A 16072-nucleotide genomic window follows, 5' to 3' on the forward strand; every position below is an offset into this window, starting at 1 on the left:
AAAATATGCATGCATAAAAGTTGTCGTTTATCCATTAAGCTAATGAAAATGCCTATTATTGAAAATAAATGGATAAATTGACTTTCACTATTGCTAGAACTTAAGGATTTGCCCAAAGGTGAATCAATTATTCTATGAGTAGTGAACATAATGAGGTAAATTAATATTATTTAATCAAATATGTATTGTATATCCAAAGATGTCGTATATGTTTGATTGAAAATATTCAATTGCCTTTTAAAGTTGAAAATGGCATTTAAATTATGATAGTATGTCGTAGTATCACCCAAAGGAGAATTACGATATACTTTTATTGTTTTGCTGAATCCACATTATTTTCCAATTTATAAGCATGTATATCTATTTTGCAGCTATTCCTCTTCATTCGCTTGCTTCATCTGTTACTGTGTTCAACGGATTGAACTTCTCTGAATGGCATGAACAAGTCCAGTTCCACTTAGGTGTGATGGATATTGATTTGGCTCTGCTGAAAGAAAACCCTGCTGCTATTACTGATACGAGCAGTGAGGATGAGAAGTCTTTCCATAAAGCATGGGAACGCTCTAACAGATTGTGCCTTATGTTTATGCGAATGACTATTGCCAACAACATTAAGAGTACTATTCCACAGACAGAAAGTGCCAGGGAATACCTGAAGTTTGTGGAAGAACGTTTTTGTTCTGCTGATAAGTCTCTCGCTGGTACACTAATGGCTGAACTCACGACCATGAAGTTTGATGGGTCGCGTAGTATGCAAAATCATATCATCGAGATGACTAATATTGCAGCAAGACTCCGAACTTTGGGGATGAAAGTGGATGACTCCTTCTTGGTTCAGTTTATTCTAAACTCATTGCCTCCTGAGTATGGACCATTCCAAATTAACTATAACACTATTAAGGATAAGTGGGATGTTAGTGAATTGTCCAGTATGCTTACTTAGGAGGAATCAAGACTTAAGAAACAAGGAGGTCGTTCTATTAACCTCATGGGTCAAGGAGCTGGTAAAGGACTTAAAGTGAAGACCAACAAGTTCAAGAAGAAGAAAGCACATGCTAAAGTTCAACAGGATGCTCATAAGGAACTCAAGGCAGATGTGTGTCGTTTCTGTAGAAAGGAAGGACACTATCAGAAAGATTGCCTGAAACGTAAAGCTTGGTTCGAAAATAAAGGTACTCTTAGTGCTTTTGTATGTTTCGAATCAAATTTAGTAGAAGTTCCTAATAATACTTGGTGGCTTGATTCTGGTGCAACTACTCATGTATCCACTATGTTGCAGGGATTTCTTACGATCCAAACTACAAATTAAAATAAGGATTTCTTGTTCATGGGAAATCATATGAAGGCTCCAATTGAAGGCATAGGGACTTATCGTTTGATCTTGGAGACTGGACATCACCTTGATCTATTACAGACTCTTTATGTTCCTTCAGTTTCTAGGAATTTGATTTCTCTTTCAAGACTTGATGTTTCTGGATTTGATTTTATGTTTGGACATGGATGTTTCAATTTATATAAGAATGTTGTTTTTTATGGTTCTGGTGTTCTTATTGATGGTTTATATAAATTGAAACTCGATAATGTTTTTTCTGAATCCCTTCTTGCTATACATCAAAATGTTGGAATTAAACGTAGTTCACTGAATGAAAGTTCTGCTTACTTGTGGCACAGGCGTTTGGGTCATATATCCAAAGAAAGGTTAGAAAGATTAGTAAAGAATGAGATTCTCCTGAATCTAGATTTTACTGATCTTGATATATGTTTGGAGTGCATTAAGGGAAAGCAAACCAAGCATAGTAAGAAATGTGCCACAAGAAGCACCCAACTTCTTGAAATTATACACACTGATATTTGCGGACCTTTTGATGTTCCATCTATTGCTGGAGAAAAATATTTTATCACTTTTATCGATGATTTTTCACGTTATGGATATATCTATTTGCTGAAAGAAAAATCTCAAGCAACGGACGCCCTCAAAGTGTACGTCAATGAGTTTGAAAGGCAATTAGATAGGAAAGTGAAAATCATTAGGTCAGATAGAGGTGGTGAATTTTATGGAAAATATAGCGAATTGGGACAATGTCCAGGTCCATTTGCAAAGTTCCTCGAGGAACATGGCATATGTGCACAATATACTATGCCAGGAACACCTCAACAAAATGGGGTTGCAGAAAGGCGTAATCGGACACTTATGGATATGGTTAAGAGTATGATAAGTAATTCCTCATTACCCAAAACATTGTGGATGTATGCTCTTAGTACTGCTGTGTATTTATTAAACAGGATTCCTAGTAAGGCAGTTCCAAAGACTCCTTTTGAACTGTGGACTGGAAGGAAACCTAGTTTAAGACACCTGCATGTTTGGGGTTGCCCAGCGGAGGCTAGAATTTATAATCCACATGAAAAGAAATTAGATTCTCGAACAGTAAGTGGTTACTTTATTGGTTACCCAGAGAAATCTAAAGGGTATAGGTTTTACTGTCCAAACCATAGCTCAAGAATTGTTGAAACCGGTAATGCAAGATTCATTGAAAATGGTGAAGTTAGTGGGAGTGTCGAACGACAAAGTGTGGAAATAAATGAGGTAAGGGTTAATGTTCCATTGCCCATGAATGTGCCTACTTCCACACCAATAACAAATATTGTTCCCGTTGTCGAAGAACACTTTGACAACACTGAACAACATTTGAATGAAACACTCCAGGAAGGAACTAACTCACAAATATCTGACGCAAATGAACCATAAACAGGGCCATTGAGAAAATCTCAAAGAGAAAGAAAATCGGCTATTCCAGACGATTATGTGGTTTATTTACAAGAGTCAGATTTTGACATTGGACTTAATAAAGATCCGGTTTCATTTTCACAAGCCATATAAAGTACTGAGTCTGACAAATGGATTGATGCCATGAAAGAAGAGTTCAAATCAATGGAATACAACAAAGTCTGGGATCTTGTTGAATTGCCAGAAAGTTCTAAAAGAATCGGGTGTAGATGGGTCTTCAAGACCAAGCGCGATTCAAATGGCAATATTGAACGATATAAAGCCAGACTTGTTGCCAAGGGTTATACTCAGAAAGGAGGCATTGATTATAAAGAGACTTTTTCACCGGTCTCAAAGAAAGACTCGTTAAGAATTATTATGGCTTTGGTGGCTCATTATGATTTAGAGTTACACCAAATGGATGTGAAAACTGCCTTTCTTAATGGAGACCTCGAGGAGGAAGTTTATATGGACCAACCAGAGGGTTTCGAAATTAAAGGAAAAGGTCAAATGGTGTGTAAATTAAAAAAAATCAATATATGGACTCAAACAAGCCTCACGACAATGGTATATAAAGTTTAATGATACCATCACATCTTTTGGATTTAAGGAAAACACCGTTGATCGGTGTATATACCAAAAGATCAGTGGGAGCAAGTTTATATTCTTAGTCCTATATGTTGACGATATTTTGCTTACTGCTAATGATTTGGGCATATTACGTGAGACGAAAGATTTCCTCTCTAAGAATTTTGAAATGAAAGATATGGGTGAGGCATCCTATGTGATAGGGATAAAAATATTCCGTGATAGATCACAAGGACTATTGGGACTGTCTCAGAAAGGCTATATCGAAAGAGTTCTTGAGAGATTTAACATGAACAATTGTTCAGCAGGAGTTGTTCCAATTCAAAAAGGGGACAAATTTAGTCTTATGCAGTGTCCAAAGAATGACGTAGAATGAAAAGAAATGGAGTCAATTCCTTACTCTTCTATTGTTGGAAGTTTGATGTATGCTCAAACTTGCACAAGACCGGATATTAGTTTTGCGGTCGGAATGCTAGGAAGATATCAAAGTAACCCAGGAATTGATCACTGGAAAGATGCAAAGAAAGTTTTGAGGTACCTGAAAGGAACGAAGGATTACATGCTCATGTATAGGAGATCCAACAGTTTGGAAGTCATTGGATACTCAGATTCAGATCATGGTGGATGTGTTGACACTAGAAAGTCCACTTTTGGTTACTTGTTCCTATTAGCTGAAGGAGCAATATCGTGGAAGAGTGCTAAGCAATCCGTCATTGCTACATCCACAATGGAAGCAGAATTTGTGGCATGTTTTGAAGCCACAATTCATGCATTATGGCTGCGGAACTTTATTTCAGGACTGGGGGTTGTCGACACCATTACCAAGCCACTGAAAATTTATTGTGATAATACTGCAGCAATATTCTTCTCCAAGAACGATAAGTACTCCAAAGGTGCCAAACATATGGAATTAAAGTACTTTACCGTCAAGGATGAAGTTCAGAAACAAAGGGTGTCACTTGAGCATATTCGAACTGATCTCATGATTGCAGATCCGTTAACGAAAGGTTTACAACCAAAGACATTTAAAGAACATGTACATAGAATGGGTCTTGGTTGTACTTATGATTAATGTTTTTCTTTATGATGTTTGACACTCTGAGCTCAATTATGTGTTTCTGATATACTTTAATGAATTTCTTGTTTCTCATAATGGTGTACACATTATTGTTTTGAGATATTACAGGATAAGTCTCAATGAGACATTATTGTGGACCATAATGTTAAAGGTTTTATAACTTATGAACCTAGTATGATTAGTTGCTAATGTTGTAGTATATGGAAGGGAGTATGTAGCACAAAATTATGTATAACCGCCATAACTCGCATTAGTGGTTTGTCATATTAAGGTATGTATGATGGACATTATAGAAGAGATTTATTTTATGCGCTACTAATGTTTTATGTCATTTAATATTAGTGTTATGTGGTCATTGGGCCAAGTGGGAGAATGTAAGAATTTTTATTATTCTTATGTGTGGCCCAATTAATGTAAGGCTCATAACTAATATTTAATGAATAATAAATCTCGTCTGTTAGATCGGTTACTTGACGGACGTACCGAATTAAGTCTCAACTCCTATAAATTGGTCCTCCCTCCACCCATTATGGTTACCACTTATTCTATATACTTTTTCCATCATTGACGGCTGTGGTAACGTAAGGCTAGGGCAAGGGGGTAGAAACCAGTTTCTACAATTAACGCTTCCGCTTTCGTGATAATGTCTTCCGCATCAGGTATGTTTTCCGTATTATCTTCATGTAAGATTATTGTGTTCAAGATCCTATGTCAATTAAGTTAATCTCACAAAAAATAGATAATTTGACTAAACTATCCCTAATTAAATAGGCATTGGGATTTGATCATATAACACTTAATAGGGATAAATCTATAAAAACAAAGTTAATTCTTTCTTGATTTGATAAGTGGACACTTTTTTTTACCCAAAAAAAAAAAACTAAGTGGACACTTTTTTGATCTGGAGGGAGTACTAAAGGAATCACTTCTTAAATGAACTGGTCAAACACAAATTTCTTTTCTCCAAAAATATTTTTCTGAAAAGCTATTTTGACAAAAGTCCTCAATTAAGATTCAGATACAAAATAATAAATGCACTTAAGGACTGATACTGACCTTCATAAGCGCAAAAAATAATGCCTAGATATGCGATTTATTCTAAAACTATGTAGACAAGTCAAAAATGTTCTCAAATTACAAAACTGATGAATTAACTAATTACCAATGATCAATGCAAGTGGATTTCATGAACTCTATGCTTAATTTAAGCCTGGAGTTCATTTTCTCTATTGCTAGTTTTTGAGACCTGATCTGCTTTTCCCCATCTTGAAAATAATGTCAGGAGCAACAATCCAGAAGATTGGCAGGCTAGACCACAAATCAACCCTATCCATAAACCCTGCATCATATATTTTCACGCAAAAAAAAAAAAAAGAACTTGCTCTGTCAGTGTATAAAAGTTATGATCAGTCGTTACATGTAATTTAGGTACTTGATAATGTCAGAACGGTTTTAACCTGTCAGCGTATATAAGTTAAACTCGTGTATATAAAACAGCATATTGAACGAATGGCCTGCACAGTCCACTTGAATTACCTTATAACTAAAGTTGAACTTGAAAGCCAGGACAGCGCCTATTGGCATGCCAACGCAATAAAAAGTTGCCAAGTTGATGCACATAGCGAAACGCTGCCATCCACATCCTCTTGCCACTCCTGATCAATTCATTTAAACAGTTTATGCTTTAGCTCGTTCGGTTCTACTGAATGTGTAAAACTAAAGTATAGTGTCGGACACACATGTATACATATGCAAAAAGTTTAACCTGATAGAATTCCTTGTATGAAATCGAACAAGAAAGAGACTAAAAGGAGAGGTGTCATTGAGGAAAATCTGTGGATAATCTCTGCGTTGTCACTGAAGAGGTTTGCCCAGTATTTGTGACCAAAACCTAGAGCCGTATCAACTATAAGGGCAGAAAGAATAGCTAACTTGAGAGTAACCGCCATCGCTTGCTTAGCTTTGCCAATATTTCCTGCTCCTATCTCGTTTGACACCCTTGTGCTGCACAGTGAAGACATAATTAAGTAAATAAAAGTTATATGTCTATCTTTCTAACTACTTAACCTTTTAGATGCAATGATCACACAATCACTATTAAAAGACAAGAATTAGTGACGGACAAACTCTGTAGGTAAATAGCAAAATTCCTGTATTTAGCGACGAATTTTAAAAAAAATTGTTAGCTACGAGCAATTTACTGTCGGAGTAGTTCATAGCTAATTCCAACTTTTGTGCAGTGAATTCAACATAGTGTTCCGTCATCAAAAAGAATTATCACCTGCGGACTATGGTTTATGACCCAGAATCAGGCTCGTTCATTAAGAGGCATATTGAGACGAATAAAGTAAGAGCATTATATCTCTAACAATTTAGGCATTTAAACGAGATTGTCATATAAATCAACACTGCATATGTTAAGCATTAGAATTGAAGGAAATAAAGAGATCAGAATTATGTCAACCTTTTTGTTGGTCACATTACCTTGTGTTGCACGTTGAGATGTAATTAAGAAAATAAGAGTTATAAGTCTGATCTCTCTAACAGCTTAACCTTTTAGATGAGAAGGTCGTTACACAATTCAACCTAGTGTTCCGTCATCAAAAAGAATTTTCACTTGCGGACCTTGGTCTATGAAACAGAATCAGGCTCGCATAGTAAGAGGCTTTTTGGGATGAATTAAGTAATTATCTGCTATCTCTAACAATTTAAACACAATTCAACATAGTGTTCCATCATCAAAAAGATTTTCACGTGCGGAACTTGTTCTATGAAACAGAATCAAGCTTGCACATTAAGAGGCATGTTGAGACAAATTGAGTAAATAAAGGTGTGTTATCTCTAACCATTTAAACGAGATTGTCACTTAATTCAACACTGCATATTTTTTTGCATTAGAATTCAAAAAAATAAAAGGGATAAGAATTATGTCAACCTTTTTGTTGGTCAAATTACCTTGCAGCAGCACTGAGACCATAAGATATCATGTAGGCTATGGTTTCTGTATTTACACTGGAAGGTCACAACCCAAAACAAAATTAGATCAACAGCTAAAATTCAGCCTTCAAAAATACGAAACAGTTGCTGGTGTTTCAAACCACATTGAAAACTTACCACATTGCGACGACAGAAGTAGTTGTTTCTGAATTTGGCATCAAACCAGCTAATAACACAAGAATCTCAAAAGCCCAGTACTCCAAGCTGGTGCACAACAATTGAAAACTATTAGTACCAACAAAGGTGAGATAGATATACGTGAAAAAACACTAAAAGTTCAACAATATTAAAACCTGAACTCGTAATCTCAAAATAAAGCGAGTTCAGTGCTGATAACCTTAAAGGTTGCACTAATCAAGTTTAAATTCCAGAATTGTCTCTGCCAATACACTTGAATTTGCTTTATTATACAATCAGACCTCCCTCTGTATAACAACATTTCAGTATAACGGCTAAGTTGTTGTTGGAATAGATTTTCATGTTATGTTATATTATACTCATGTCTTATATAACAGCCAAAAGATATTTGGACAAACAACATCGGAATACAGAGCTTTGACTGTAATAACAAAAATTAACAGAAATGAGGCTAATTCTTACCACACCATGCCAGCAGAGGGCAAAGCCAGCTTCAAGTTTGAAAGAATATAATGAAATGGCTCGGTTGAGAAACTTTCCGGCCTTATATGGCTGAATCTCTTGGAGAAAAGCACATATAGACTCAGCGTGACAAATGAGATCCAAAACGAAATTGAAGCTGCTAATGCGGCTCCTCTGAAAGCAAGACTGGTCCAATGAACCAGAGCATATGAAATGCCAATGTGGACAACTAAAGCTGCAACCGAAAAGCAAGCCAGAGGCAAGATGATTGATTGTGCTTGAAGAAATCTCACAATGTTTTGCAATAAACCATATGCAAACAATCCAGGTATAAGGAACTTCAAGAAAACCCCTGATTCTCTAGCTATGAGAGGATCTTGACCAAGTAAAATCAGGATCTTATCGGAATACCACCAGATGAAGGAAACCACAATAGAACAGAAGAATGATATGATGCATGATGTTTGAAGATGTATTCCCAACATCCTGAACAGTTTTGCTCCATATCCTTGGCCACATAATGTCTCAAGTGCGCCACTTAGGCCGACCTATAGATTGTTAATCGACAAGTTCAGAGCTCACTTCTGATGAGGATATAATTAAGTAAATAAAAATGCAGTATATCTCTACGTGTATTCTTTAACAGTTGCCTAGAAAATTAATCCAAGAAAAGTTAGTGCCCTTTCATCATATTTAGAGTTACAGATCCTCAGTTGCAAAATGAGTTTGAGATGTGCAGGATAGGGGTGGGTATAAAATAGAAAAAACAGAAAAAATCAATAAATCTGACCGAATCGATTGTACTCCATGTGTTTCATTTTATTGGGTCCACAAAAATTTAAGAAAGAAAGAAATGCACGCAAGGTGTGAGCTAATGGTCAATGAAATGAGTTGTGAATAATCGCAGAGTTATAGTGGCAAAAGTGGCCAGTCTAACGTCATATCAAAAAATTATATCGTGTGTTTAGATCAAATATTACTTATAACGGATAAATAGTTAATGTTGAACAACCTTGACACAATTGAGCCTGACTGTTCAATGGTTAAGGGTGTTCAAAATATCTAATGTATCGTGGGTTCTAATCACTTATTTTTTGTTTCCATTTTCCTTAACGAAGTGATTCTCTCATATAACATCTTGTTAGAAAAATATTATTTTCTATTTAATATCTCAAAAATAAAAGGACTATTTCTATAACATTTTTTATTGGCTTTAATACAAAGACTTGATTCTATTTTATTAGCCTTAATTGCATAATTCATTTGACAGTTTCAAACGGTATTATTATATTCAATTTGTTAATTAATGGTCTTAATGGCCAAATATTGTCTTTATGGTTATTTACTACTCTTAATATTTTTGGACGTTGGTATATGATTAATACATTGGATATTGGCATTTGTCCGTTGTATCATTTAGTGGATTCAACCTCTCATTTTATAGTTTTCTGATATATAAAATCCTTTGGTGCTTTTCACTCTGTGAGAGAGAATATAATTTCTTTGGCTTAACTGTTGAAGGGTGTAGAAAATAGATACATCAAGAAAAGTCCCTACATGTGTTCGCGATGAAGTATTTTCCGTAAGATTTCCAACAATCTTAAGGATATTTCTCGCTCTATTCTTACGGAAAATCAATAGATAATAACTTAGTACAATCTGTTTAAGTTCCAGGTATGTTTCTTCTTATATTTGAATGTTAATCATACATAGATCTGGGTGGTTGTTAAAGTCTAAGGGAAGAAGAATATATTTAGTTACGGGTCCACTTTATGCTAAAGGCTTATAGACCCATTCTTTCATGATTTATAATTAATAAAGGGGCTCCATGGTTCACAATTATTTTCTTCTACTACTACTACTATGTTTTCCAAAACGTGAAGTGGTTAGATGGAACTTTATAATTTCCTCATATAGTCAAAACGATTTTCAAGAAAATTACTGCACTTGTATAATTAAATGGTTTCTGAAGGTATCAAGGAGAATTCTTGTACTTTGTCCTCTATATTAAGCATATGTGCGAACGCAGGTTCTTACCAATTAAAGAAGGAGTTGATATTCACATAAGAATAGTTGTTTTGGGGATTTAGTATGAACGTATATATATTTTCAGTTCACTTGTTAATATGTATATACAAATGTTCCTTATAGATTTAGCTTTTAAATTGTTCTATGACTTACCTGAATTTGGTTTCACGTGGAATTCATGAATTGGATCGGTCCAGTGAGTTTTTGAGGTTGTAAGTGAAAATGTTAGAATTAGTGTGGATGACTAAGTCTTTATGACCTCGAAAATTTAATCTTCAATGAAAATATGTATTATTTTGTGTGGCAAAATAAGCCATCTATGCCCCTAAATGGATGAAGATTCAGAGAAATGATAATCCCGCTAAGCGAAAAGTAAATTTGAGTAAGCGGATGATATAATTATTGTGGTCATTTCTCTAGCGAATCTTGTGGCTAATGTGTGAGATTGGGTGTTAGGCTTTGGTGTTGTTAAGCATATTTATGCTAACATAATTTTGTGTTCTACACCCAAGTGAAAGAAGAAGAATGATTTATTTATATTGGTGATTCTAGAACTGCTTAAGTTCTTGAAATGAAAAAGTTTCATTTGAATCTAATAAATCTTGTGCTAACCAAAAACAATGTTTTTATAAGCAATGAGTATTGTAACCATGATGTATCTGTCTCTAAAAATTTTCAAGATGAAATTTTAATATTTTGTGTACTTGACTGATCATATGATTTATTTAGATTTGAGCATGTCAATTGAAAATGCGAGTTTTAAGTTTTTCTTATGTGAAAAAAAAAAACTCCAAAATTATTATTTTAAATATTATATTAATGGATCTTTGCTATATTAATCATATGTTTGAATATGTTTCTTATATAACCGATCATTTGAATGTTTTTGAAATTCGATTTATTTTCTAACCATAATGATGTATCTTTGAATTCAAAGAGGTGAAAAATATGTACCTGATACTATTACTGACAAGGTCTTTGAAGGCTTTTGTGTTGATATGATTTTTTTAATAGCCTTAATGTCTTTCATATAACAGTTACAAAATGTTAATCATTTGACCCATTAAAATCATTAAAGTCAATTGCTATATTGCCGTTACTGGCAATCAGAGGCAGTGTTATTAGCTATAAAATTAGCCTGCAATTATTTGTGTTCTTTATCTATATATACTATATTTAGATTGAAATATTTGAAAGTGTGGGGGTGTCTTGTTAAGATTATGCTAAACGATGCTAAAAAAAGAAAAATAGGTTTTAAGATTTTTAATTGCATGTTGATACAGTGTTGCATCACAGATTTTGGAAATGATGATTTCAAAGAAATCTTTGGATGATGATTTTTACTCCTCTATTTTTGAAAATATTGGAATTAGTTATTGTGAATTGTTGTTGTACTAGAGAGATAATATGATGCTAAATGGATCTCAAAATTTACATGTGGTTATGTGTTTATTCTTGGTGGGATGCCATAACATGAAAACCAATTAAATGAAATTTACTATTTTGGAGTTGATTGGTGATGAGGCTAAGTGGTGAAGAGACCTCTTTGTAAGTATTCCTACTGGAATAAAACCAACGTGTTTAAAAATTGGGATTGCCAAGCAGCATTAGCTGTAATGGAAAATAAAATTTTCAATGGCAATAAAATACATTCGTTTGAGACATAGTGTGATAAAGCAGCTGCTGTGAGATGAAATTATTTTCATTAATTATGTGAAGTCAGAAGGTGAACTTGATCAATTCACAGACTATGAGAAACATCGAGGGGAATGAGATTTTTAAGTCAATTTGAGAAGATCAACAATGATGGTAACCCAACCTATGTGATTGGAGATCCCATGAATTAGGTTCATATGGGTAATAACAAGTCATTAGTTGATCAAGTGTGCACTATAAAATTATATCTCTTCCTATGGTGTGTGAATATAGTGCAATTCTGCAAGGTAAAGTGAGGTTGAGTTATAAACTCTTAATCCATTACCATATCCTTTATAGGTGGTGTATTGCTCTGCAGAGTACACTTGATGGGTGGACCTAAATGAGTATGGAGTGGTGCCGCTTCGATGAAATTGTGACGGATTTCTTGAGCACTCATGAATACCAGGACACGCGCACGACCTCTTAGCGCAAAACCGCGATAACGACAAAGATTGTGCGAGTATGATGTGATAGAATAAGACCCTGACTTACAAAAGAATTCTTGGTTCATAAAAGTTCTAAACTTCACCAATTATTCTGTAAGTTTATACTTATTTAATCTAGGTCTGGTTCATAGTCTACGCGACACCAGATTCGACGCATTATGCTCTTTTGTGAGAACCCATCAAAACTTCTCATTTTATTCTATTTCAAAACTTCTTATTTTTATTTATTTTATTATTTTTGAGATATATGGGGGATTGTTAGAAAAATATTATTTTCTATTTAATATCTCAAAAATAAAAGGACTATTTCTATAACATTTTTTATTGGCTTTAATACAAAGACTTGATTCTATTTTATTAGCCTTAATTGCAGAATTCATTTGACAGTTTCAAACGGTATTATTATATTCAATTTGTTAATTAATGGTCTTAATGGCCAAATATTGTCTTTATGGTTATTTACTACTCTTAATATTTTTGGACGTTGGTATATGATTAATACATTGGATATTGGCATTTGTCCGTTGTATCATTTAGTGGATTCAACCTCTCATTTTATAGTTTTCTGATATATAAAATCCTTTGGTGCTTTTCACTCTGTGAGAGAGAATATAATTTCTTTGGCTTAACTGTTGAAGGGTGTGGAAAATAGATACATCAAGAAAAGTTCTTCCTCCCATATTTTTGTGTGCTGGGTTTTCTTTTGAGATAAATCTTTGTTAGATTCTGGCTCCTAGTTTTATACTAGAAGAGCTTGTTGAATCCTGGGGGATACACTCATGCCGGGTGAAATATCCTTAAGGACAGTGCCATTGGCATGCCTCAAGCTACAAAGAATTCTCTACAATTGTTCGTGATCAAGCATTTTCCTCAAGTGTAAAAGAAGTTCCTACAAGTGTTCGTGATGAAGAAAAGTCCTTACATGTGTTCGCGATGAAGTATTTTCCGTAAGATTTCCAACACATCTTTCTCTTGTTAAGGGCTTCTTGTTTTATTGTTGCAAGAATACTGAAATTTAAATAAGAGAAATAATTTATTGCTATCTAAAGAAGAGATTAATTTATTGTCTCTGCACTAAATCAATTCATAGGCATCATAAAATTAAGTGAAAAGCAGAGATGTCTTTTTTCATTGTCCGTGAATATTTTGGTGACATTACCTCAGTGGCTAGCTATATTTTAAAAAAAGAATTGGTTTAGGTTATGATTTTGTGTCTTGTAATTATTTATCTAATTAGAATACTCTGTAATTCAATTTGAAGTTTCAACAAAGAAAATTTTTCCTTAAATACCAAGGAACTTTAGTCTTCTAGTAATTAAAATGTCCTACAGTGAATGATGAATTTTAGGTGATTTCGTGGTGCCTTTATAAAGAGGTGTCTACAATTGTTTCTAATGGGTCCAATATAATAATATTTTCAAGAGATGAAACTTTATCGAGCATGATTGGAATAATATATTTGAATTATACTTTCACTGGAAGAATTTATTTTGTGGACTTCTACGTTAGTTTGATATATACATAGTTCTGACTGAGTGTTTTCTAATTTAGCTACATATTATGTAATTTGTCTTAAATTTATAGTGTGCCCATTCATTGATCTTTTTTATTTACTTCTTCTAACACCCTTAGGGAAAATTTTGGCTACACCATTGGTTGAGAATCATGATCATGTTTTAGGTTCATATCCCAGCAAAGACAAAAATACTAGATAATTTTCTTTTCATATGTTCTCGCCTTAGTAGATAGATCAGTTACCCAGTAAATGTGTTAGTGAGAGATAGCATGCAGCCATACACCTCGTAGAATTATTCAAGGCGTTCACAAGCTGGCTCAGACCTCACGATTATGAAAAAGAAAAAAGAGAGAGAGTAATTTGAAACTTGTAGCTTAAATATGTCATGAGATTTCAATATCAAGCATATCATTAAGCGTAAAACAAAATGTTCAAAATTAAATTATTTGTTAATTATTTTCTATACGAAGTAATAGGAAATAGTGACAGAAAATGACAGGAAAAATGTATTCCATGAGGTTAGATGTATTTATCAATGGATTTAAGTTATATAACCAACAACGCATGAACTTTTTACATCATCAGTGTACCTTGACTTGTTAGTATATCAGGTTACATGTTACTTATCATTTATTTTTATATTACCGATCAATATAATTATATTAAATGATGAACAACCTAGCTACCAACCATTTTGTTAAATTACTAACATATTACTTTTATACCGTCACTACATAGAACTTGGATGTATGTCAACAGACGAAGATATATATGATGAACAACCTAGCTACAAGTATTTTTTAAATGAACATACTACTTTTATATCGTCATTGCATAGAACTTGCATGTCTGTCAGCGACGTAGATGCATAAAACATATACATACCATGAAAGAGAAACCAGTAACCATTGCCCATGAATTAGCAAGATTTGAGGCAGCAAGCTCAAGCTTGCCAAGGTGACCGGCAAACATGACAGACACAAGGTTGATGAAGTAGAAACAACCGTTCACGACGATCATTGGCACGGAAAATAACACCTGATTTTTTGCTTCTTTACAGTCGATAATCTTTAGACAACACTTGTTTGACGAATTGTCCTTTTGCTCACCACCAGGCAATGCTGGTGCTGGCTGTGGCTGGACAACAATCTCCTCTGGAGATGGGGCATTCATATTAGTTATTGTCATTATGAAAACGTGATGGTAGTATGAATAATACTCAATAATAGTATGATTGAGTTACTTCTTTGTTGAGAGTGTAGTGAATTCTGAAAACATAAATTCCTATAATAATAAGTTTGATTTATTTTTTGTACATAAATAAACAAGATCCGGATAAAGAAAATCTTGGGATCTATCGTCGTCAGTTAGACAGAGCTACAGTAGGCGAAGAATGCTCAGTAGAGTACGCTTGTATCGAGGTGTACCGAAGAGATGAGTAAAAATAGGTAACAAATTTTCCAACAAATACTAATAAAAGGTAAAAATACATATAATTGTTATGACATTCAATCTCATATTACAAGAATTTCGGCACATGCAGAAAAAGGTTGAAAAGTCGTCTAAACATCCTTTACTCACTATTTACTAAAGAATATATTATATATATCAAATATTTATTTTTAAATCTTAAATATCTTTAATGAAATTGCAGACTTCGTATTACCTGATATGGAATGTCAATTGTAAAATGTGCTATCACATATCTTCAACAACTTCTCTTAATTCTCTGCACAACAGCCAAGTACCCATTCAATTTAATTTACTGTGATCATGAATATATAAGAAAATTACACAACGAAGTTATTACAAGATAATTAGATTTAATTTTTATACATAATTCAATTACACGAATAATGCAATTAAATATCTATATTATTCGTGTATATAATTTAAGTTCTAATCTTATCAATAATTACATTACCTAAACACGTGCCCTACGGGCTCGGCCTATGAAATGCAACTTAATCCATTTAGTATCAAGCATATTCTTGTAAATGAAATCACGTGGTGTATTGTACATCATTTTCGTGAAATTATGTGAAGAAGAAGGGGATGAGAAAGAGAAGATGAAAATAATATTATACGGTTAGAGTTGGATTTACTCCTCTGTCCCAATTTGTTTTACACTTTTCGCTTTTCGATAGTCAAATTTCTTAATTTTGATTGTATGTTTGAACATAGAATTTTTAAAAAAAATTAATTTTTTTTTACATATTTGGAAATTACGTAAAAAGTACTATAAGTCACAATAATTAACTTTTAAAATATTTAAAAGACAAATGAAAAAATGTCATTAAAGAACAACTCGTTTGACTCTCGAAAATTGAAAAGTATCAAACAAATTGGGACCGAGT

At 33.7% G+C, this 16072-nt stretch overlaps 3 protein-coding genes across 3 annotated transcripts; 2 read left to right on the forward strand and 1 right to left on the reverse strand.

The window, feature by feature from the left end:
* The first annotated feature begins 352 nt into the window (after positions 1-352).
* Positions 353-943, forward strand: LOC132627157 (uncharacterized). The gene has a single exon (XM_060342326.1). The coding sequence runs from the start codon at positions 353-355 to the stop codon at positions 941-943; it is 591 nt and encodes a 196-aa protein (XP_060198309.1).
* A 2791-nt stretch (positions 944-3734) lies between these two features.
* Positions 3735-4424, forward strand: LOC132627171 (secreted RxLR effector protein 161-like). The gene has a single exon (XM_060342352.1). It carries the CDS (start codon positions 3735-3737, stop codon positions 4422-4424), a length of 690 nt encoding a protein of 229 aa, XP_060198335.1.
* Positions 4425-5396: 972 nt separating this feature from the next.
* Positions 5397-14995, reverse strand: LOC132598403 (protein DETOXIFICATION 18-like). Its single transcript, XM_060311643.1, has 7 exons — positions 14601-14995; positions 8028-8575; positions 7545-7631; positions 7386-7442; positions 6196-6434; positions 5967-6085; positions 5397-5769 (listed from the first exon to the last, which is right to left on the reverse strand). Exons 1-7 carry the CDS (start codon positions 14901-14903, stop codon positions 5635-5637), a joined length of 1488 nt encoding a protein of 495 aa, XP_060167626.1. The 5' UTR covers positions 14904-14995; the 3' UTR covers positions 5397-5634.
* Between the last annotated feature and the right edge of the window lie 1077 nt (positions 14996-16072).

Source organism: Lycium barbarum, chromosome 1 (assembly GCF_019175385.1).
Source record: "Lycium barbarum isolate Lr01 chromosome 1, ASM1917538v2, whole genome shotgun sequence".
Classification (NCBI taxonomy): domain Eukaryota; kingdom Viridiplantae; phylum Streptophyta; class Magnoliopsida; order Solanales; family Solanaceae; genus Lycium; species Lycium barbarum.

What these genes read in the sequence shown, in the direction of transcription:
- LOC132627171 (XM_060342352.1), top strand. Translation starts at nt 3,735, where the DNA reads ATGGAGTCAATTCCTTACTCTTCTATTGTTGGAAGTTTGATGTATGCT.
- LOC132627157 (XM_060342326.1), top strand. Translation starts at nt 353, where the DNA reads ATGTATATCTATTTTGCAGCTATTCCTCTTCATTCGCTTGCTTCATCT.
- LOC132598403 (XM_060311643.1), bottom strand. Translation starts at nt 14,903, where the DNA reads ATGACAATAACTAATATGAATGCCCCATCTCCAGAGGAGATTGTTGTC. An exon ending in TTACTGGTTTCTCTTTCATG is followed by an intron (nt 8,576 to 14,600) that starts GTATGTATATGT and finishes AACAATCTATAG; the next exon opens with GTCGGCCTAAGTGGCGCACT. An exon ending in ACTTCTGTCGTCGCAATGTG is followed by an intron (nt 7,443 to 7,544) that starts GTAAGTTTTCAA and finishes GTGACCTTCCAG; the next exon opens with TGTAAATACAGAAACCATAG.